Here is a 23,460-nt window from a genome sequence, read left to right on the forward strand (position 1 = left end):
TTTATGACATATGTAGTGATTTGGGGGAAAGAGGTGACGTATTCTCACAGAAGCAGAGACCCCTGCAATTCAGGTCTCCAGAGAAGTACAGGACATCAAGCTGCCATGACAGTATGTGCTGATTGGTATATTTTAACTGATAATTTGTTTGGTTTGGTTCTGCTTCCATCATGGATATGAGGCAGCTGAGAGATTGATCTCTCCCCCTCTTCCACTGACCAGTGCCCTCTGCTTGAGGAGGGGCAGCAGTGGTGCTGTCGTGGGCACCCAGGCATACATTATGTTTTTCCTTTGTGAGAGAGAAGCAGGCCCTTTAACAGGAATTTGCAGAAACTGGGAGAGGGAGAAACTCAGACTGTGTTGGAAACACCTCACTTGCTGTTCAGTGGAAGATGCTTGGTGCTTCCTTTGTCTCATGATCTGCTGTGAGCGCTCAGTCTGCCTGGAAAACGATGAAGCCTAGAGTTTCTTACGACAAGGACTGGTTGGACTGCCTGTAACTGGGCTTGACGGGTTAGCTTATGTGGTTTTCTAGCCAGCAACCAAAGGACACTGCTTTGCTGATTCAAAACTGCAGCAGCTTTGATGCTTTCTTGAGTGAAAGGTGACAGAAGTGACAAATTAATAGCTGCTACAACAGTAGGAGCAAGTCACTTAAACAAAAAATGTCAAAGGCACACATTTCAAAATGGGACTTGATATAAAATGGAACTAACCCGATTTAGTGTCAGATTTACTACAGTCCTGTGTTTACCAGGATGTCCAGAAGGAACGCAAAAACACAAGCCTAGTGGATTTTGCAACAGAGGCTGCACAAGTCAGGCCAAACTGAGCTACTTTAGAAAATCCCATTAGGTATTTACTGGTATTTGTGGATGTCTGAATGCCATTACAAAACTGGGTCTAAAATGCTTCAGAAAGATCTGTCTGCTGAGTCACAAAGGTTCCCAAAGGAATCAAGAAATGATCTTATGGTATTTTGGCATCGCATGGCTGGTTTCCCAACTGATTTAACTATTGGTTAGGAGGTCACGGGATACAGTATGGATGGGACCAGGATATTTTGTTTCCTGAAGGTTCTCCAAAACTCCTGCTGGCCATGTGCACACCTGATGTTCTAAGTGCACTTGTCTATTGAATGCAAGTCCTGAGCTAGTACTCCTTAATGCAAAGCTGATAGCTAACAAACGCATCACTTATGTGTGCTATGGTAAAGGATAATGATTTTGCTAAGTGTGACATGACTGGGAAATATAGCAAGCAAGTTTTCATGTGCTTGGCCTTGACTGGATCCACATGATACATGAGGAAATAGAGTGGGAACATCCTCTGCATACATCTCAACTATAGGATTTTCTGAAACCAAAGATTTACATAGGAAAACATCAAGTGAAATCCAGTCAACTGAAATTCAGTGCAAATATGTTTTTGGAAGTCAAACTTAAAAATGTGACCTTCAAGTCACAGTTCCATTTTTAATTGTGATTACTTTTTTTTTATGGGAAAAAGGGGAAACTATTTTGAGTCTGTAAAAATTCTTGTTTGGACAGTGCTGTTTCAATTAACACCAGTTAGTGAGTCTGACTAACTCCAGGGATGAAGAGAGATGACAAAAGGGTTTTTTCCTCTAACATTTTCTCCTTTCTCCGTTTTAAAATGAGATCCAACTGTATGATGGTACCCCAATGCATTTGTATGGCCCAAAGTATGATACTGTACTATTAGCTCCCTAGACTCCAAAAGAATCCTTCTTACAAGTAACTTCCAGAGTTAAGGCATCTGGAGTGGCCTCAGTCCCAGTCCAGTGCCATCCCAAACAGACTTAATCTGATCTACTGACTGCAGTAGATTTCTTCTGGAGAAAAATGGCTGGAATGACAGCATGTCTCCCTTCCTTACAAACACCGTGTACGTTAATGCAGTTCCTAGTAAACAGGACAAAAATCATGGTAGCAAAATGAAAAACAATGTCTGTGGAGAATCCCTAGACGTGGAATATAATGCTATAGAAAATCAGGCAGGCTTCTGACTAGTCTCTGCCCCAGTGATGTACAAACATATGTCAGTGATGTCAGAGGTCTCTGTACCCAACAGAATGGAGAAAATCCATGTTAAGCTAGAGCAAAGGACTGGATAGCAGTACCTCATCTGCATATCTGATAAACCTATTATCAGTTCAGAATTTTTGGCTGTGTTCATTAAAATAAAAGCTCATTAATTAAGGGGTAATGGTATGTTGCTATCCTCATCATACAAATAAAGCTCAAACAGAAGTATTTATTATGGTGTGCTCTAAAAGCACTAAACCAACACAGACCATTCAAACAAGGCTGTGAAACATAAGTATTATATTAACGGAAAGTAGAACATTAAAAAACCTGGAGAACAAAAAGGAAAAAAAACACCAGGCAACATACTAAGATATTTCTTGAACATATTAAAATGGAAAGGTGTCATGTATGCCAGACCCTCATGACATAAGGTTGTAAGGGACAGCTAAAAAGGATGGAAAGCTAAAGAGACAGCTAACGAGGAGCAGGAAAGCTAAATGAATGATATGTTATTACCCTTGCTATCAGAAAAAAACCCTGGACATTCTTATCCCAGGGGCACTTGTTTTGGAGCCATAATGTTGCATTAACAGAGGTAGAAGGTCCTTAAAAAGAAATTAGAGAACAGCCTGAGCAATTTAAATTGGATCTAAAAGGCTGACAGAACCTGACAGTTCATCACAGCACTCCACAAGCAATAAAAAGAGCGCTAATACAATAGGTTTATGATATACGCATAAAAATGCCAGTGGCTTTGAATGACAAAGTCAATATGCTATATAATATTTCACAGCAGTCCCAATCCATGTTTTGGCACGCATGTAAGTGTAATGCACTCCCAACAGTGTGCCTTAAGTTTCCTTACATGTCAGTCTGCTCAGGGCATGAATCAGAGCTAACCCCTCTTAAAGTCTTATATTTCTGCTCAGTGGGCCACTCCAGAGTCAGCCTCTGATGGGCAAAGAAATGACAATATCATAAAAGGCAGAGGGATGTCCTCTGTAATGAATGGCTGGTTAGCCTGACATCAATCCCAGGAAAAACTGGGTTGAGGATAAATTAATACAAAATTATACGACAGAAACACAACTGCTGCCAGCTAATAAAGCTTTGAGGAATACAGATCTTGTTAAATCCAGGTTTCGTTGACAAACATACCCCTTTAGAAGTGAAATATCTGATGTAAAGCATCCATTCATGGGTCAAAAATTGCCCAACAGATTTGTAAAAACAGGTATCAACAGAGACAGTTATTAGTTCATGGGGAATTCCTCCAGCCTCAGCAAACAACTCACTGTTACCCAATATGTTCATCAATACTCTGGCAGCAAATACAACAGTGCTGCTGGGAAAATTTGCAGAAAATGCATGGATTAACATAATGGTAAATAATAATAAAGACAAAGCACTCCCCCAGATAGTGCTCTCACATCTGTGTTTAATACAGTGACATTCTGCCTTATGCATCAAGGCACAACAAATTCCAGCCACAGACGCAGAACAGGTACCACATCCTGCAAAGTATTACTGGCAACTTAATGTGACCTTTCCATTGCATGCTGTGGCAAGGGCAGCTAATGTAACTTGTACACAAATAAATGGGGAGGTAATAAGGGTATGTAAATGTGGGATTTTTTTTCACTGTCTGGCTGTGCCGAGACTTAGAGCAATACTGAATATATGCCAAAAAGAAGGATGAGTAAATAGACAAGACACAGAAATAAAGCAGAAAACAAATCTTCTGACTAAAACCCACTCTGTTTAAATTATCAAGATAAGACCGAGGAATAATTTGATCAATGTGCATAAATACCATATTGAGAAAAATTACAAGTACTTCGTCTGAACTTTTAAATGTAATAGAGCAAGATCAAGTAAGGACCAATGAAACTAAAGGTCATTTAAATCCCGACTACAAATAAGACACGATCTGTGACAAGAGATGTAACCTACCATGGATTATACTAATAAAGAAAAGGTCTGCTAGTCAGCATGTCTTTGGGGAAAATAAATCCTGCTAAACACAAGTTTGACTGGCAACCAAAGCCCATCAGAAGTGAAATACCTAGGCATTACATTCCTTAGATGGATCAAAATTACTTTCTTGAACATGACGTACATTTACATAGTTTATTATACAAAGGCTTTCAAACTGCATGATCCTGTGGCAAGTGACTCCATTCGAACATTTTTTAGGTTCCTGTTAAGATTTTGAGAAGAAAGATGGTCTGTGGACAGACAGAGGCAACGGTACAGGTACAGTGAGAGCTAATTGTCAGTGTTGTTAGATGGGATTTTGTACTGTAGTCTGTATGCTGCTGTCTTTACCTAGAGCCATGATATGAAAGAACCATCATGGCCACCTAGTTTAGGCTTGATGCCATAGTTGCTTTGTTTTTCACTTGTAACAAATATAAGATGAAAAAATCCATTGGATACAATGGCCCAGGGTGCTGTGCACACTTAACAGTGTAGAATCTATTGGCAGAAGTCCTGACTGAGCAAACAATGCTTTAATGCTCTTGGGATGTCATTGTACTGCACAATAATTGTTATGATGTAGTATCTAAAAGCCTAAGATAGGGCTCTTTTTATTAATTTAAACTTAAATTTAATACTAAATAATATATAAGGAATTGTCCAATCATTAAAGTAAATAATAGAGCAATAATATGGTTATCCTGTAAGCTCAGTGTTTTCAAGTAGCATAATTCAAATTTAATGTCTAACATAATCAAAACCTGATTGAAATGTCTTTTCGGGGAAGTGTTTAATGCTGCCTCTACCCAGATGTGCAGAGAGCGAGTCTGTATATGTGTGTGTCTGCATCCATTTGCTGGCGCTTTCTTGTAACAGCCCTTTATGGATCAATCTCTTCAAAGTCCCAACAGAATCACAGAATCACAGAATGGTAGGGGTTGGAAGGGACCTCTGGAGATCATCTTGTCCAACCCCCCTGCTTGAGCAGGTACACCTAGAGCAGGGGGCACAGGAACCCATCGAGACAGGTTTTGAATGTCTCCAGGGAAGGAGACTCCACAGCCTCCCTGGGCAGCCTGTTCCCTGCTCTGTCACCCTCACAGGAAAGAAGTTTTTTCTCATATTGAGGTGGAACTTCCTGTGTTCCAACTTATGCCCATTGCCCCTTGTCCTGTCATTGGGCACTATTGAAAAGGGCCTAGTCCCATCATCCTGACACCCACCCTTTAGATATTTATAGGTATTGATGATATCCCCCCTCAGTCTTCTCCAGGCTAAACAAACCCAAGCCTCTCAGCCTTTTCTCATAGGGGAGATGCTCCAGTCCCCTGATCATCTTAGTAGCTCTCTGCTGAACTTGCTCAAGCAGTTCCACGTCCTTCTTAAACTCGGGGGCCCAAAACTGGACACAGTACTCCAAATATGGTCTCACTAGGGCAGAGCAGAGGGGGAGGATAACCTCTCTTGATCTGCTGGCCACATTCCTTTTAATGAAACCCAGGATATTGTTGGCCTTCTTGACCACAAGAGCACATTGCTGGCTCAGGGTCATCTTGCTGTCCACCAGCAATCCCCAGGTCCTTCTCAGCAGAGCTGCTTTCCAGTAGTTCAGTCCCCAACCTGTCCTGGTGCATGGGGTTGTTCCTCCCCAGGTGCAGGACCTTGTACTTGTTCTTGTTGAATTTCATGAGGTTCCCCCTCGGCCCAGCTCTCCAGCCTGTCCAGGTCTTGTTGCGTGGCAGCACAGCCTTCTAGTGTCTGAAATTGCATCCTGCACAGAACACTGCTGATATTGATTTGAAGAACCATGCCTGTCTCTAGACCAGGAGGAAGTCACCGCTTCCCACTGTAAGTTCTTTCTTTTTTAGAACTATAGGATTAATTACTTCAATGCTTGACTAAATCACCTCTCCCTGTTAGAATGACAACTAATAGTGCATACTTGGTGTCATTTCTTTTAACAGCAATGGTCATTCATCAAACCTGAGTTCTATGGTTATTTATAATCTATTCAAGAACTACTGTCCATTAAAAAAAAACAACAACCAAACAAAAAAGTAATCCTAAAGTTTCTGGTATTCACACTGAGTTGACTGAATTCACACAACCATTTCTGACATTTAGAAAGGGCATCTGTTGCAAGCAGTTACAGGTCCCATCAATGGTCAGCTAAAGTCCCAGTGGATTCACTGCAGCTGTGGTTGGGCACACATTCCACTTGTCTACTAGCTTAAAACTGTTTTTTCCATTTCCTTTATCAATATAAGTCTCAGTCAACAAAGAAATCGCTTTGATTTCTAGAGTTCCTATACATCCTTCATGCAATTCCTCTCAGAGACAGAGGTAAAAGTCCTTTCTGAGCAAAGTATTGCTTCTGCTCCAGTGGGGAGATCACTCTTCTAATTCTACAAGGCAAAAGGTTCCTTTATATGCCATAAGAGGTAATTTGTTCTTCCTCCAAACTTCACCCACTCTGTGGAACACCAGTCCTTCATAGTGCATGAAAGTTCACTTTGGGGATAAAACTATGGGGCTGGTTAGGTAAAGCATCTGTGAAGATGGCTAACCACTCAGAAAGACAAGAAATAACATACTGTGCTATGATTATCATGCCTCTGAAGTTAGCTTCAACCCTACCTTGGGATAAATAGAAATCAGCCAAGTCAGAGGAATGATTACAACATGAAACTGAATTTTTGATAAATGCACTGATTCCTCACCTCACTTTCTGAGTGCCTTTAGGGGTTTCTCAAGGTGCCCTTTGTCACCAGCTCCATTTGTGAGTAGCATGAGGAAAAGTCAGTCCTAGAAGTAACTTCACATACTTTTGTGTAACAAAGACATGCTGTGTCTTAGCAAAAGATACTGATGTCTTGGTAATTCAAGGGATAATTATTATCGGAAGTTGCTACAGAGACATTATAGGAGCATCTCATGGAGCCTTCCCTAAAATTCCCAGGTTCAACATAGGCTGAAAAACCAACTTCTTTCCCCCAAGTGACAAAGGTACAAATGAGCTTCATAAATATTAGAAAATGCTTCTTTTCAAATACAGCTTTTGTTGTAATGCAGCATATAAGTGGCTATATTAAAAAATGACTTTTATGAAAAATTCAACATGTTTGGGGGTGAGCAGGAATACTGCATTTTTTGTCATCAGGCAGTGTGTACTACCCCAGTCCAGAAGAATTTCAGCCATTCTCTGCCAAGTAATTAATAACCACAACTCCTTACTTCACAACATAGAGGTTGTGCATTTGCTTCATGCGGTTCATTCACTCTTCTTTTAGCAACCCTGTCAGGGCAATAGTTTCCCTGTATATTTTCTACTGGTGATGTTACAGGCCTGACCCCTGCTTTAGAAAGGTCCAGTTAAGTCTTTCTCCTTTGAGTTGCAGAGACATCTAAATAATACTCCATTTACTGACTGCTTAGTTAAGAACTCACAAGTGATGTTCTCAGGTGATGGCAAGTTGTTATCTCCAAACTGATGAATAAGCAGTCATCTGTTATTGCCCTTCTGGGAAAATAGCTGTGTTTGCTCTATTGACCCACACATTTCTGTGTGTGGCTCAAACTGTCTGCCTCTCAATTCGATCTCCAGCAAGAAAAGGCACACTTGCTTTCTGTTCATAACAAATATATCTCCAGTGCATTTGTAATGGAGACTAGGTGAGGTTTTGCAATTGCCTGATATTCAGCACCTTCCTCTGTCTTCATTGCAGTTCTCCTTAATGACTGATTTTCACGCCAGCCTCAGTTAATACCTGTTCTAATACTGTTTCATTCTTTATACCACAAAGCAGCTGTTTTCCATACACCATTTTAATTATTCACACAGCCCTATATAGTTCAATGGACATAAAATTGATTAGATAAGGCCTTAGGCTCAGAGGTCTGGAGAGACATATGTCAGCTAAGGCATCATTCACTTCTTTAAAGCCTTGCAGAATCAATTTCCAGCCACCCAGACATAGCTAAATGTAAAGTTGGAGAAGGCACCAATCCATTTTTACCTCTTCATCATGCATATCAACAGCACAGAGGAAGGAACTATTGGCTGGGAGGTGCACAGGTGTAATAAAAGACTTCAGGTGTTGCTAGGTGAAGCCAATTTGCATTTGCTTTTATTTTGTGGAACAGCATATGGCAGCTTTTCCCTAAGCCTGAGATCAATCAGATTTCTTGGCATAGAATAATTTACATGAGTGTATCTTTAACCTGCTAATCTTTAGGACAGCACATTTTTCAGCCTGTGCAGCATGCTTTGCCTTGAGGCCTAGAAGAGCTATCTCACTTTTCACTCATGAACCTGCCAAAGTTCATGGCCTCTAGTGTAACCACAACCTGAAAACTGTCTGGCAGTCCACCAAAGGATGCTCTGCTCCATGACCCTGTGACTACAAACCTTTGCTTTCTCAAATCCACAGGAGCCCAACCTCCCCATTTAACCATGGTGCTTTTACTGTGAGACAGAAAGAGAAACCCATCAGCTGCCAAATGAACGGGCCAAAACACGGAGTGATCTATGTCTGAGGAAAAGACAGGGTTTTCCTCTTCTCACACAGAAAGAATATGAACTAATAAATATTTGCTCTGAAGGACAGATTAGGATCCCGTACTCATTTTCCTCTTATTTTTTGTAGGACCATCCACTGTTTGAAATAAGAGAGATACCAGAGAGGCTCCTGTAAATGCCCCAAGGGGTTCTAAATCTTTGCTCAGAGGGGAACTGAAAAAAGAACAGATGGACTTGCTGTTAGAAGTGACCATGGGAGTAGCCATGTGAGCACAGACCAAGAAAATGAAGGAACTTGAGGGGCCTGGGAAATCTTATCAAGTAAGATACTAAGAAAAAAAGGGCTTCAAAAGTGGACTGTTTGAGCTCTTGTGGAGAAACAGGCCAAAGATGCAGGCAATTTTGACAAAGAGGCAGCATCAGTACAGGAGTCCTGAGCCCATATCCCACCTCTTGCCATACCTTCCCACTGCTATCCTGTAGCTTATAGGAGAGCCTGTATTTGGGGGAGTGGGACAGGCAAGTCCATCAACCCGAGCAACACACAGAATTAGCCATACTGAATACAGTTTCCTAAAAAAAGGACAGCCCATCAGTGAAAGAGAATGGGCATCTGATAATCAGAGGTGACAGAGTCCTTTAGGAAGATTCTTTCTGTTGTACTGTTTGCAGTCATGAACTTTAATCCTTACTGCTTTGTGTAAAATGTTGCGTTTTCCAAATGTGACAGGAATTTCTTAGACATTTTGTTCTGGATTGCCCTGCACCTTCTTGTTACCTAAACAAAACACTGCAAAAAGAAGTAATTAATCTGATCTTGATCAATATTGTCCATGACACGACAATGGCACGTGCAGAGAATATTATCTGCTCTTTGCAGGCATCATGCAAAGGTGTGCACTTGGCTTATCTTCTGCGTTGCAGCAAGGTAGCTTCTTAAAATATGGCAGCTGCCAGCATATATATACATTTCTCAGAAAAAGGGCAGCACAAACATCCTATTAAAGTCTGTAATTTTCTGTAGAGAAGGGCAAGTTTTCCCATTTTCGGACACAGGACTATGAACCCTGCAGGCAGCTGTGTGTGTGGAGTGAGTGGCACAGCTCCTGCCTGGAAGCTGCCCTGCCTGCTCGCCAGCTCTGCTTGTGCCCACACCTCCACATGTGCCATGGCAGCCTGCGAGCTTGGGCTGACCCATCCTGCCTCTAGTGGAGGTGCCCACTGCCAGCTTCAGAGGCGTTGGTAAAACAAAAGGAAGCAAGACTGGGTTTATGGACAGGGTCTGTCACAGACCACCAACTCAGGTGGAAAAAATGAGTAAGCAGTTTCTTAAACAAGTAGCTGTAAATAAGTAGAGGAGAAAGTTGTTAGTATTTGATATTTCAGCTTGGGAGACAGAAAAATCCAATTTCCCCATGCTGAAACACACTTAGATCTGTCTTAAACAGTAGCTGTTAAATTCTTAATAGGAAAGTTGCACCCAGTTTAACCAACTCACAGTAATTCTGTGCTAGGCTTCCTGCTGTCCAGTTCAAATGAACTGATCACTGAGATAAAAATGCTGTTTTTACATAAGGACACACACAATGCACCCTCCACAAATTATATAAACCAGTTCCCCCCAAAATTTATATCCTGAGTACATAAAATTAACAATTAGCAGGCAACAAATAAATAATATGTGTTAATGGGATAATGCCACTGAAAGGAAACAAAATTAAATGGTCCATAATTAAATTGTGGAACACACCATTTATCCTTCCCGCCACCAACCCCACTGGCAAGGGCTGCTCTGGACAGAAGCTCAGGCTAATGGAGCTATGAGTGCGCTGCATTTGCCTTATCTCTCCCACACACCACCTGATCATTGACTGCAGACACTATTAGTGTCTGCTGCCTCCAGTCTCAGGCGTGGAGGCTTCCTAGCACTGTCCTTGCTCTCTCAGGTCACTTCCTATCAAGAAACCCTTGAGCCGATTGTGAGAAGAGGGAGCAGGCCCTGACCACCAGCAGAAGTACTGCTGCAAATGAGACTGATTTTAGTAGAAAGGTTTTCTTCTGTCTGGTTGTCAGAAAACCACCTTCTGGAGATGCTGGAAGATGCACGTTTATGAGGTGAACTCATTACCCCTGGGGCTGAGGAAAGCTTCTCAAGGGTAATGAGCTGCAATGCCTGATATGAAGTAGGTGTGCACACAAACTTGGCATTTGCCTGCTATTCATGTGTTTGATTTTGAAATGAAGTGAAAAAATGCACACATATCAAATATGCTTGACAGCCAACACCACGTAACGGTGGTCATTTCAAATATAGCCTATTTCTTTGTAGCATGGATATTCCTACCCAGTCCTGTTATCCCTCACATGCTCTTTCTTGACACTGATTCCTTCCTTTAAGGCAACTATGCATACCCAAAAGCCTAGATAAGCAGGATGTTTTACATTTTGATACAGCCATCTTTTAGCACCAGACAAGCAACACAGAAATGAAAGGACATTCTTCCCAATTGTAGAATCCTCAAAAAACACCACGTTATTTTATTTAGCTGTGGTATGAACATCCTGCTTTACTTTCCAAGTTGACAAGGCATAAGGGAATGAATTAAAAATGTATTTATTCTGGATCATTTTTACTGACACAGTGAAAGCTAAATCTGTCTGTGACTTGCCCACCTCTGCCAGTACGCTCCTGAAAAACAGAATAGCTTTGAAAGACAGAAACCTCAGAGAGAGCCAGCAATCACAGGATTCCCCTAAACCAGGGTCAAACCCTGCACTCATCAACTCTGAGTAAAGTGGCTTTGGTAAACCCAAATCAGGCACCTAGAGCTGTGCAGGTTTCCCACAAATGCCAAGACAAAGCCTTTTACTTTGATCTGACTGATGTTTTTCAGTTGACTGAGACTAGACAGGAGCCAAACTGCAGTTCCCGCATGCAAATGCTGACCCAACATTTGCAAAGTTTGTGGCATGAATAGCCTTTATTTTGGTCAGACCATCCCAAATAAAGGAAATTACACATGCAAACAGGGATGTGATCCTCCTTAGATTCACCCACGTCGTTCTGATTTCAGGCATGTTTGAGCCCAAGTTTTCTGTGATGACCAGAACGGGGCAAACGGAATTTGACATATATTTGGCATATCTTCATCTGATAGCCTTACAAGCTAATCCTGTTATTTAAAAATGCAGTAGATATTAAAAACACATACTGAATGTCATATTGGATAGCACAATCAAACAGATGGTAAGGTATAGAGTATTCATAAAGGATCAGAAGACAAATGTCAGAATACCATCCATACGCTGGTGGGCAGGATGCATCAAGTGAATGGGTAAATGTGACTAAGTTGTTAGGATTGTTTTATTGGTTCACAAATATCACCAAAAAATCAAAGCAGTTATCTATTATTTGCCCAACATCCACATGTTATTTTCCTCCATTACTCAACCTGCTTTACTTTGATCCTATATAAGCTTAAAACTATGGAAAAAAAATAGAGCCTGTATGGAAAATTGCTGTGGGATTGCAAAAGACACAGAGCTTGCCAAAGAAAATGAAGTCTAAAAACTGTTTTCCTTGTTCATGTGCTCTCTCCAGGCCCTCTTGTTTATGTAAGGGCTCAATATATGATCAAGTTACCTTGCGTCAGCCAGGCTGTGATAATTGTCTATGTGTGCACTTTTGGCCCATAGCAAATGCAAGAAAATTTAACTTAGTTTAAGCCCCTTTCACTGCAGGCAAACCTAACACAACTTACCTTACATTCCCTGTGGGGTGGGAGCATGCACCTAACTTGAATGCAGTGATATGCTACACTCCAGGAGTTTTACACTGTGTCTGAGACCCAGGATTATGAAAGGCCCCCTAAAAACTCTAGGACAGCTTGCCTTTTTTCTGCAAGTATATTGCACAGGCACAAAAATGAAGAACTTACCTGCCATGCCTCAACTTTCTTAATGTCTGCACAAGATCCATTAGTGAAGAGTCCTTTCCCAGGGGTACAGGTATATATATCCTGCAAGGCATGGGCAATGGAATATACTGCCAAATACACATTATAGGATATCCGCAAGTGAGTGTAGTCCATATATGGTGTCTCCACACTGGTGATGTTCTCATCCCCTGTGCATGGAGGTCGGAAGGCAGCTGTTCCATTTCCAGCTCCCAGCCCCTCTTCATGGCCCTTGTGAAAGGAAGTTGAAGCTGGAGAATTTTTGGACCCATCAGGGAGATAGCAGTTAAATGTCTCCTCCCAAAACTCCTTGGCAAAGCCGTTGTTGGTGGACTTCTTGGGATGCACCTTCTGCAGGAACTCACGAAAGCCTGGGATCTGTCCTGCCTTCAGTGCAAACCCAATGGTGCTGCCGATGACACGGAAGAACTCTGGCATGGCTATCAGGGAAGAGCTGGCCCAGGCCTCACTCGCCAGCCAGATCTTGCCGGTGATATTTCGCCTGACGATTTCTTTGATGAGGGGCTCCAGGTCCGGGCCACTGGAGAAAACAACGATCACCCTTGCTGTGGAGTTCTGGATGACTTCCACCACCTGCTGGATCTCCTCTTCATCCGAGTATTGGGAGATGAGCTCACTAAAATCAATGCAGATGTCTCTCTCCTCTGCCTCCTCCCGAAACTTTTCAATCCCTGGCCGGCCATAGTCATCGTCGGCTGCAATTGTTCCCACCCAGTTCCAGCGAAAGTACTCAATGATGTCTGCCATTGCTGTGGCCTGATGCTCATCATTGGGGATTGTGCGAAGGAAGGACTTGAACTGGTTCTTATTGCTCAAGAGACGACTGGATGAGGCATAGCTGACCTGTGAGAGAACAGTGAACAAGCAAAACACCATGAAGTGAACTGCCTGGGAATGAATTACCTACATTTACTTAGCACCACTGCCAACCTGTGTAGCCTTGGAGGGGATGAAGAGAGAGTTAAGCACCACAATGGCAGCCACGTTCTTGTAGCCTGTGGTTGTACATGAACCAATCTGAGAGCCTGTATGTTCTTGTAGCTGTGACTGTCTTACAGAGGCACACATACAAGAGCAGCTGCTTGGACCCAAGAGACTGGAGCAAGCTTGTGTCCACCTGTAAGGTCAAGGATCTGAAGGAGAGAGACACTGACACTAGCTTGGAGGAATGGCAAAGAGGTGAGCCACCAGTGGCCTACATGCACCTTGCTGTGTTTCCTGCCAAATCCAGAAATAAAAAGAATGCATCTTTCAGATAAACAAGGGCAATACACATAATTCAGACAAAATGCAGGCTTCCTCTGTCCTGAACCAGACATGAGCAGCAGGCTGGTATTGCCATCCTAGACCTACTCTGAAAAGCAGTCTGTCTCTCCTTGCCTCTCATTTCTGTCCCCATCCTTAAACAGGCTCCATCAGGCACCATGGGTATGTTGTATACAATCCCTTCCCATTGAAGTAAGAAGCATGTGATGTATATCAGTCGCCTTGACCCTGTGGAGTGTTAAGGTAATGCTGGTCAATACTACCTTAGCAGTATTTCCTGATTGCTGGCCAGAATCAGCAAAGCAGCCAGTAGGCATTCCACGCTCCATGAGCTACCGTGTTTTACAGTTAAAATGGGATTTTATTCCCTTTTCTAAAGCTATCAAGAAATACTTGTTTTTTCTAATCGGAACAGGTGACATATGCTCTTAAGATATAATTTGGATTTTCTACAGGTAGGAAGAAAACCGTAAAACCCAGAAAAGAATAATTTAAAGATCTGGAGAACTTTTAAAGCTCACTTATCTTTGCATTTTGGGATTAGTATCTGAACTCTTTAGGACTGACTCTCACTTTAAAAAAGTTTTCTATAAACAGCTCATTTTGTACAAAGTCGAAATTTACAGAAAACCTTAACTCCTCCTTAAACTCTGGCATTTAACGTTTCTGCAAGAAGAAAGAAAAAGAGGTGTCCTAGTGCAGTTTCAAGGGCCACAGGAGCAAATCCTCCTTTCACAGAGTTATATTCTCCCCCGGACATGCTCCTGCCCAGTACTGCTCTCATCCCCTAAAACCTAGTGCCAGGGGAACAGGCAAGGTACCCCACTTCCACATGGGCAATAAGGGTACACTGAGGTGAGATATTGACAAAGAAACCTGGAGTCATTACATTTTCAATTTCTATGTCAACAAAATGAGAAATAAGCCTTACCTTAATTGTAAAATATACCTCCAGCTTGTGCTGAAATGCAGGGTCTATGAAGCATGGATTTGCTTATGGCCTTGCTATAAATGGCAGCAATAATGCATATTCTAATACTGCCCAACAACTCCCAGTTTAAAAGCCTGCTTTCAGTTGTCATACTGTCATACTTCAAGGCTGAGACTTCCTTCCAGAACTGAATGTCCTGACATCTACCCATTTCAGCAACCTCTAGATAAGACTACTGCCTCGTAGCACAAATGCCATTCGCTGTTCAAAGGGGAAGTCTGAGAACTGCAAACATCTCTTATGTTCAGTCCAACCCACCAACCCTTCTCAGCTGCCCTTGTTCACCTGGTAATGCGATGCATAAATTAACAGTATGCCTTAAAATGCCATCACAGTGTTTATTACATGTCACCTTCCAAAACTACTCTGAGCAATACCTAGATAGCATATATTGGTCTTAGCTTAAATCATTTTTGCCCTGCTCAGAGACCAAATGTCCATTTTTTCAGACTCCCGTGAGAGAGTCAGACTGATAACATTAAATAGACAAGATATATTACTGTGCACCAGGCAGACAAGAATCCTTCCTTCTTCATTTGTGATGCACATGGGAATTGGAGCCCTGGCTGAAATAAAGATATATCCTTACCGGACAGATGGAGTGCAGTGTGACACAATCTTGTTACAAGGACTCCTGTGAGCTCTGGCACGTGTATTCATTTTAGAAGAGATATTGGAAATGTTAGGCTATACAAGGCAACACATAAATGGATAAGGCCAAGCACTTTTTCCAAAGTTGTCTTCAGTGTGGAAGTCTAAAATCAAGAGCAACAACCATCTACAAGAAGGGCTAGAAGGAGGATCCAGGGAACTACAGGCCTGTCAGCTTGACCTTGGTACCAGGGAAGATTATAGAGCGATACACCTTGAATGATCCCACCAGGCATGTGCAGGACAACCAGGGGATCAGGCCCAGCCAGCATGGGTGCGTGAAAGGCAGGTCCTGCCTGACCAACCTGATCTATGACCAGGTGACCCACCTAGTGGATGAGGGAAAGGCTGTGGATGTTATCTACCTGGATTTAATACAGCCTTTGACACCGTCTCCCACAGCATCCTCCTAGAGAAGCTGGAGACTCCTGGCTTGAACAGGTGGAGCCTTCGCTGAGTAAAAAAACTGGCTGGATGGCAAAGCCAAGAGAATTGTGGTGAATGAAGCGAAATCCAGTTGGTGGCCAGTCATGAGCAGGGTTCCCCAGGGCTCAGTTTTGGGGCCAGTCTTGTTTACTATCTTTATCAATGATCTGGATGAGGGGACTGAGTGCACCCTCAGTAAGTTTGCAGATGACACCAAGCTGGTTGGAAGTGTCAATCTGCTTGAGGGTAGCCATGTAATGCTACAGGCTTGGGGAAGAGTGCCTGGAGAGCTGCTCAGCGGAAAAGGACCTGGGGGTGTTGGTTGACAGCTGGCTGAATACAAGCCAGCAGTGTGCCCAGGTGGCCAAAAGGGCCAATATCATCCTGGCTTGTATCAGGAATAGTGTGGCCAGCAGGACTAAGGAAGCGATCATCCCCCTGTACTCAGCACTGGTGAGGCCACACCTTGAATATGGTGTTCAGTTTTGGGCCCCTCAGTACAAGAAGGACATTGAGGTGCTGGAGCACATCCAGAGAAGGGCAACAAAGCTAGTGAAGGGTCTGGGGAACAAGTCTCATGAAGAGCAGCTGAGGGATCTGGGCTTGTTTAGTCTGGAGAAGAGGAGGCTGAGGGGAGACATATGCTCTCTACAACTACCTGAAAGGAGGTTGTAGTGAGATGGGTGTTTGTCCCTCCTCCCAAGTAACTAGCAATAGGACGAGAAGAAATGGCCTCAAGCTGCATCAGGGGAGGTTTAGATTGGATATTAGGAAAAATGCCTTTACTGCAAGAGTGGTCAGGTGTTGGAACAGGCTGCTCAGAGAGGTGGTGGAGTCACCATCCCTGGAGGTGTTCAAAAAATGTGTAGACGTGGCACTTTGGCACATGGTTTAGGAGGCATGGTGGTGTTGGGTTGATGGTTGGACTTGATGATATTAGAGGTCTTTTCCAACTTTAATGATTCTATGATTCTATGAAACCACTCTAGAAGACTAGTCATCCTAGACTAAGTTGCTGTTGGCTGAATGTTGTTGCTGGCTGCTTGGTAACCTTTGTTTTTGGGGATTGCAAATTGCTAGCAAGACATATTTCTACTGTAAGAAAACCACCACATTTTTATTTTTTTCACTTCTTGAGGTTGTCTTGGAAATGACAAAGATTAAACAAGCCCGGGAGGCTGAATTCCCCTTGAGGCCTTCTGGTATGCACTTAGGATACATTGGCAGAGATTGGGATGGAGAAGCTGGCGCAGCCACTGCACATACCCGTACTGGCCCAAATACATTTCTGGCAAATGTGAGCCTGAAGACTTGTATCCCTGACTAAAAAAAATACTTGGCTTGATTTGACATAATAAGTTTGGAGAGAAGTAGACTGCTTTCTTTCATGTAAACTGTTGTCCCACTTTAAAAGCCAGTGCTTCTTATCATTGTGTTGCCCCTCAGACCTCCAACGATGTATTTGTACAGCTAGGGCCACTGGATTTGTAAACCTTCCTTTGTTTGAAACAGAGATGGAGCATGTAAGGCAGCAGTGCAGTTTCCTGTCCTGGTTCTAAAATGTACTTAAAGATCCTCTCCAAACAGCAATACCCCCAGCTGTACCTAAACAAGAGAAGTGAAAGCAAACCTGAGGTATGTAGAAGAGTCCCAGCAGATTGGCCACGGCGGTAGAGATGCCAGAGCCGGTTGCCCCGACGACTGCAATGGTGGAAGGGATATGTTCTGAGCAGTTGCAGAATTCATCCAGGTTCAAGGAGTCTATCTTGTTCTGTGCCACAAAACTCAGTGTAGCTTCGAGGGCTTTAGAGACTGTATTGCAAGTGTCAAATATCCTGTATCCTAGGGTCATGTTGGGAAGGAGAGTTGGGCTACTGTTTATTTCTTCTATGGCAAAGATCATAGCCTGGAGCCAGCGGAAGCCTCGGAAATTATACCTGGGGGAGAAAAAATGAAAATGAAATAGAGTGAGAAGGAGGAAAACAGAGGAGAGGAGACCAGGACTGCGACAAAGACAGAGTGAAGAATTCTAGATACAAAAGGCAAAAGCAACTTATGTGATTTCTTGCATCCTACTAAATTAGAAAAGTTTTGCTTTTGTGTTCTGTGGTTACAGAAGAAGCGTGCATATGCCATGAGGTTTTGTTCTGGTTTTCAGCTCTTCAGTTTGGGAGCTGTCTTCAGAGGTTGTGAGGATGAGGTGAACTTTTCTAAGTCCTCTAAAGTCTGGGAAAGTTGAAAGAGAGCATGCTTGGGGTATTGGCTCTGGCCTGTCCCTTCTGTTCGGTACCCTAAATCTGGATCTCATGATTCCTGAGCAAATCCTCTGACACAAAGATACACCTACCAGGTTACCTCCCAGGCTCCTCTGACATGTTTCTGAATGCAGATGGCAGTGTCTGCAAAGCCTGTGCTTAGCGCAATGCTGTCAGGGACTTGGGCTCAGGGATGCTCAGTGTGTCAGCTCCTTGTGGCTTTAGGCCGGCAGAGTGAGCTGAGACACTGCACTGGTTTGCCCCTGGATGCAAAGGTGCCTGGTAGTTTTGCTCAGGGAAATTTGGCCTCACAGCACACACTTCACAATGTGAGAGGGCACAGCCAACCTGTTTATACCAGAGAACAGAGACATGCTATAAATGTAAATCCTAGCTTCCTAACTTGTTAATTAGATACTTCAGTGTTTCCATTAAAGGAATAACTTTTCTCTTTATTATAATGCTCTCATACATTTGCTTTAGAGATGAGCTCAGAAGATGCCATCAGAGCTGGCCTGTGAAATCAAAACTGTTTTTCAAAGCCTCCTCTGTTCTCTAAAATCGAGCAGCTGGGTTTTGTGGCTATCTCTTCACTGTGCATGGAGCTAACCCAGAGCTGGGGAGTGGTGGCAAGAGTGCGCTGCAGGACCTGGGAGTCCTTGTTTAGAGCATCACATGAGCTGGCAGAGAAAGAAGCTGATGCAGGGCAAGTGACTTATTGAAAAAAAGCTTCTTTGTGGAAAGCAGCAGGAAGAAAGTTGTACTGATATATGCTATTCTCAAATTTTGCCTCCTGTGTTTTCTCTTGTAAAGCTGCGAAAGCCACTGGTTGTGTGCCTGTGAAGCTGCCATGGTTAAGGTTTCTAAAGATAAGCTTCATGAAATCATGAACTTCCAATTTATGAGATATATGGCCTGAACATTTTTTACTTGCTGGATTAAATTATTTGCTTCCAAAGTTGATGTTAGATATGTCAAATTTCTTTAAAGCTGAATGAACATACCACATTCCTTCCATTCTAGCAGTTTTATCTGATTTATCTGGGATCACAAGTCCTAAAGATATCACATCTAAGGTTTATCTTTAAGTCTTAAAAACTTCATTTATTCAGCTTCATTCCACCTGCTCCAGACATCTTTGGCCAACTTCCAAATGAGGTTCTGCTCTGAGGCTGTACCTCGAAGACCAGACAATATGCTTTCTGTACAAATCTCTTCAGGTCAAAAAGTTTGAGGCTAATAAAAATCCTTAGTTATAATTTATGATCAAAGGGACAGGTAGCTATTTTAAGATCACCCTTAAGAAAATGGACACCCTTTAGAACAGGTGAGTGTGTGTTACAGTTAGAAGTAATTTGGTCATTTAGAATATTTTTTGCTCTAGTTCCAAACCATTAAGGAGTGAGATGCAATGGGAGAGCTCTGAAATGAAAGGACAAGTCTCAGAGTAAAATAGGCAGTGAATGGTGTGTGCAGAAAAAAGATGTGCTGGGCACAACACGCCACCTCACATGGTCAGTAATGCTCACTGGGATGAGTGACAGCAAGGAGGGGTTTTGTGACACTTCTTTTTAAAAAACTAAATGTGTTTACAGATATTTTTAATTAAAATGGAAATAGGATTTGAAGCAAGGAACTATATTCAGGCTCCTCATGTAAAAGAGAAAAATCTGAAGGCATTTTCTATGTTAAAAGGGAAGACTACTGAGAAGCTGGGAAGTTCAAAGGTACCACTATACCACTGTGAAAAGCTTCACACATTCAAGTATGTGTAAAAGTAAATTTAAGGCTGATCACATTAAATTATGCAGGTGGAGTATGACACGGAATTATTTTGCCTACTTGACAGCAATTTGGCTTAATTATTTTTAAATGCAGCATGCTGGTATCTTCAAAAGCAGTGAGAACTGGACTGTCTTCCCCTTGACTTCGGAGAACATTTGCCATTTCATTCAGTAGATGCAGACTCAAGCCCATGATGCACAATTGCTTTTATTTTCCTTTCTGACATATGCTCCTGATGAATGTTTATTTGCAGGATAAGGCCTGTACTTCAGGTACTTGAGTTTGTATTGGAAAGGAGGGCAGGGATTGTTTTCTGGCAGTTAGACTCCAAAACATCGTTGATAATTTACCTCAAACTAGCCTGGGCAGGAGACCTGCAGTTCTCTTCAGTTGCATCTCTCCTAATAGGAGCATCAGCAGATGAGGAGAAGAGAATCACATGGGACGGAGGCAAACACACCTTGCTCTGTCTTCTCTAATACCTGATAGAGCTTCAGACAAGGTCTAATTTTGTTAACTGATACTGTGTTGTATCAGTATTGTAACACAGATATAGTCAGATGAAGGCAGTGCCATAAACTGGTCTAAATGAAGCAAAATTTCATGATTCCTTCTGTCCTGGTGAAGAAAAATTTTGTGGATAAATTCTCTCCCATTGTACAGTAAGACCCAGCAAGGGGCTGCAGATAGGTTCCTCTTGGCTTGGTGTGTACATGAGTGATGGGTAAGAGCAGCCTTTGAACCTGGCAGCAGGTTACACCGATGCAGCTGACCTCCTGTGCTATGCTGCTGCTGTGACTAATACGACTAGTGACTGTAATGTTCTGTCAACCATGCAGAAATTTGACTGGTAATCTCCATAAAGAAACTGCAAAGGATTTGCTAACAGAAGCAAACTTTTCATTAGTTTTCCAGAAGCTTTAAATAGCCACCGATATTTTCTTGGTAGAAAATAAGCAGCCTCCAAAACTTATTTTCTGCCATATTACTTCACAGGTACATTAGTGGTCTTGTATTTTAACATTTCTGAGATGTGGTGCTATGAAAAGTGGTCATTAAGCTCTAAATGAGAGTTTAATGTAAATAATTCAGTGCCTGAGGGTGTAGAGAGGAATTTTTATTTACACTCAGTTCTTTAAATATTCCTCCTCTGATGCCTGTTCTCCCACCTGTCAGAGTACACAGCCCACTGATCTTCCTGTTCCTAGGCAGGAGCACAAATGGGGAAAGAGAAATTAAAAACAATTCCTCCACAAATCCTCATTTTAATTGTCACATCTGCAACGGACAGATTATCTTTGCAGCCGCCAGTTTGCTAGAGAGCAAACTTGCAAGATCTCACTGATTCCCTCAGGTTTCTTTCTAGTTGGTATAAATGTGTCTGTCAAGGGGTGCTCAGGATGGCTTAAATGTTTCAGTCAATGTTACAAAGCAAGGGTATGTAAGTTAAGGGACATAAGCTCACTGCATAGTTTTAGCTCCCCATAGTTCCATCCGCTTTTTTGCATGTTTGTTTCTCTGGTTTTGTTTGAACCGTGCTTACTGTCTGGATCCAGTAGGGAAATTAGTCCTGACCCCTGTTGGCCTCCATAAAGGAATAATTCACAGCTGCCTGTGAATTCATGACCTTCATTTATCAAAACTTGCAAGGCACTAAACTAAAGCAATATAATATGAAGGAAAAGGAGGAGAAAGTAATGTGAAAGCTGCAAATACAGCTTTCATTTACCCCCCCCACATCCAACAGGTACTTTTATTCAAGGATGGTGGCAAAGCCTGCTATGGCTCTTGGCTCACACCAGAGTACTCCTCTTTCTCTAGTGGCTGTATGCACATACTAATTTCTCTGTCCTCTGGAGATTTCCAGTACATTAATTACATGTTATTGCTGCTACTACCACTGCTATTACTAAGCTATGCAAAGGGGAGGCCTTCAGTCATTTGTTGGATTCCTGTAGTCAGTAGGTAAAATGAGTTGCTTACTACCCTCAGAAGTTAGGGCTAAGGGTAAGGGGAATTATGCAGACCAAATAAAATAAAATTTTAAAAAGTTAAAATTCAGAAGATGGGTGGAAAAGAAAGAGGAAAAGAAAATAATTTGGGAGGAAGTTCTAAATACCATGTTATGCATTCAGTTCTGCAGCAGGATTAGCAAATGCATCCCCAAGGGGCAGAATTAAAATTCCCTGTTCTCTCAGACAGACACACAGACTCAGTGAGCTAAAGTATCCCAGAGCCATGCTCTACGAAGTCCTGCACTATGACATGGGGACGATGTCTCACCACGGTTTCACAGACTGACAGCTTTGTGTCACAGTGTGGGACCTTGGGTAGATTGCTGATCAGGATACAGGGAATATGCATTAAAAATGATGACCTAGTGACACCATATTGGCAACACTGTATCTCAGCTCAGTAAAGATATGTCCTCACTGCAAACAGTTCATTACAGTAAGAGGAATCCATGGGTACCACCTATCTGTGCAATAATGCTAGCAATAATACTAACGATGCCACCACCATCACTACTGCTAATCTACCTGAAATCAAGACAGGTCAGAGAAATCAGGCTATGAATAGGCCTGTGTGGATGCTGACAGGGAATGGGGGTCAGGGACTGCTTGTGTTGTGCTCAGCCTCTGCCTCCACTGCACACATCAGATATGCATCAGCAAATGTTGTAAGGAAAGTTGCTGCAACAGCACTTGAGGCATACTAAGATAGAAGGTGCATTTATATCAAATGTGGGAACCTTGATTGCTTAGACAATAAGCCATGTAAGTATTTCCAAAACACAGGAAACAAAATGGCTCTCATTTTCCATACTCCTATCTGAATGTGGTGTGGCAAAATCACGCGTAAGTTTTCACTTTGGACTCTACAACTCAGCGCTTAATGCATGAAGATGAATTTTCAGTAGAATCAGCACAAAAAACCCCCAGAGAACAGATTGTTACTTTTCTCTTTTCCTTTTGCTGCTGAGTGATGTATGTAGTTTTCCAAATAATCATGTGCAAGGTATGCACAGTAGGTTCAGGCCAGTACGTATGCTGAGCTGCTGCCGTGCCACAAGAGTATGAAGAGCATGAAAACTGAAAAAGTGGAGAGAAAACTGTCCCACCCATTTTGAGAAGCCCTGTTTGGGAGCATAGGCATTGAACACAGCTCAATGTGTGGGAAGATGTCATAGAATCATAGAACTATAGAATCATCAAGGTTGGAAAAGACCCTTAAGATCATCGAGTCCAACCGCTAACCTATCACTGCCAAGTCCACCACTAAACCATATCCTCAAGCACCACATCTACCCTTCTTTTAAATACCTCCAGGGATGGAGACTCCACCACCTCTCTGGGCAGCCTCTTCCAATGCCTGACAACCCTTTCAGTGAAGAAGTTTTTCCTAATATCCAACCTAAATGTCCAAACAGCAGAGACCAGGTTGAACAGTCCTCAAAAGGAAGGAAAGCCACATTATCTTAAATTGTTTGATACAGAACTCCAGAAGAAACAGGGGCAAACCACCCACAGGGTTTCAGTGGGACCCTTAGGTCTCAAAG

At 42.5% G+C, this 23,460-nt stretch overlaps 1 protein-coding gene across 4 annotated transcripts in view; it reads right to left on the bottom strand.

The window, feature by feature from the left end:
* Positions 1 to 23,460, bottom strand: part of CASR (calcium sensing receptor) — an 80,604-nt gene that overhangs the window by 19,014 nt on the left and 38,130 nt on the right. For all 4 annotated transcript variants that reach the window (XM_064465045.1, XM_064465027.1, XM_064465035.1 and 1 more), the window contains 2 exons: positions 17,492 to 17,798; positions 12,489 to 13,370 (listed from right to left, as the gene is read on the bottom strand). In XM_064465045.1, coding sequence (XP_064321115.1) covers positions 12,489 to 13,370; positions 17,492 to 17,798 — 1,189 coding nt within the window. The remainder of the gene's footprint in view (positions 1 to 12,488; positions 13,371 to 17,491; positions 17,799 to 23,460) is intronic.

Source organism: Phalacrocorax carbo, chromosome 1 (assembly GCF_963921805.1).
Source record: "Phalacrocorax carbo chromosome 1, bPhaCar2.1, whole genome shotgun sequence".
Classification (NCBI taxonomy): Eukaryota; Metazoa; Chordata; class Aves; order Suliformes; family Phalacrocoracidae; genus Phalacrocorax; species Phalacrocorax carbo.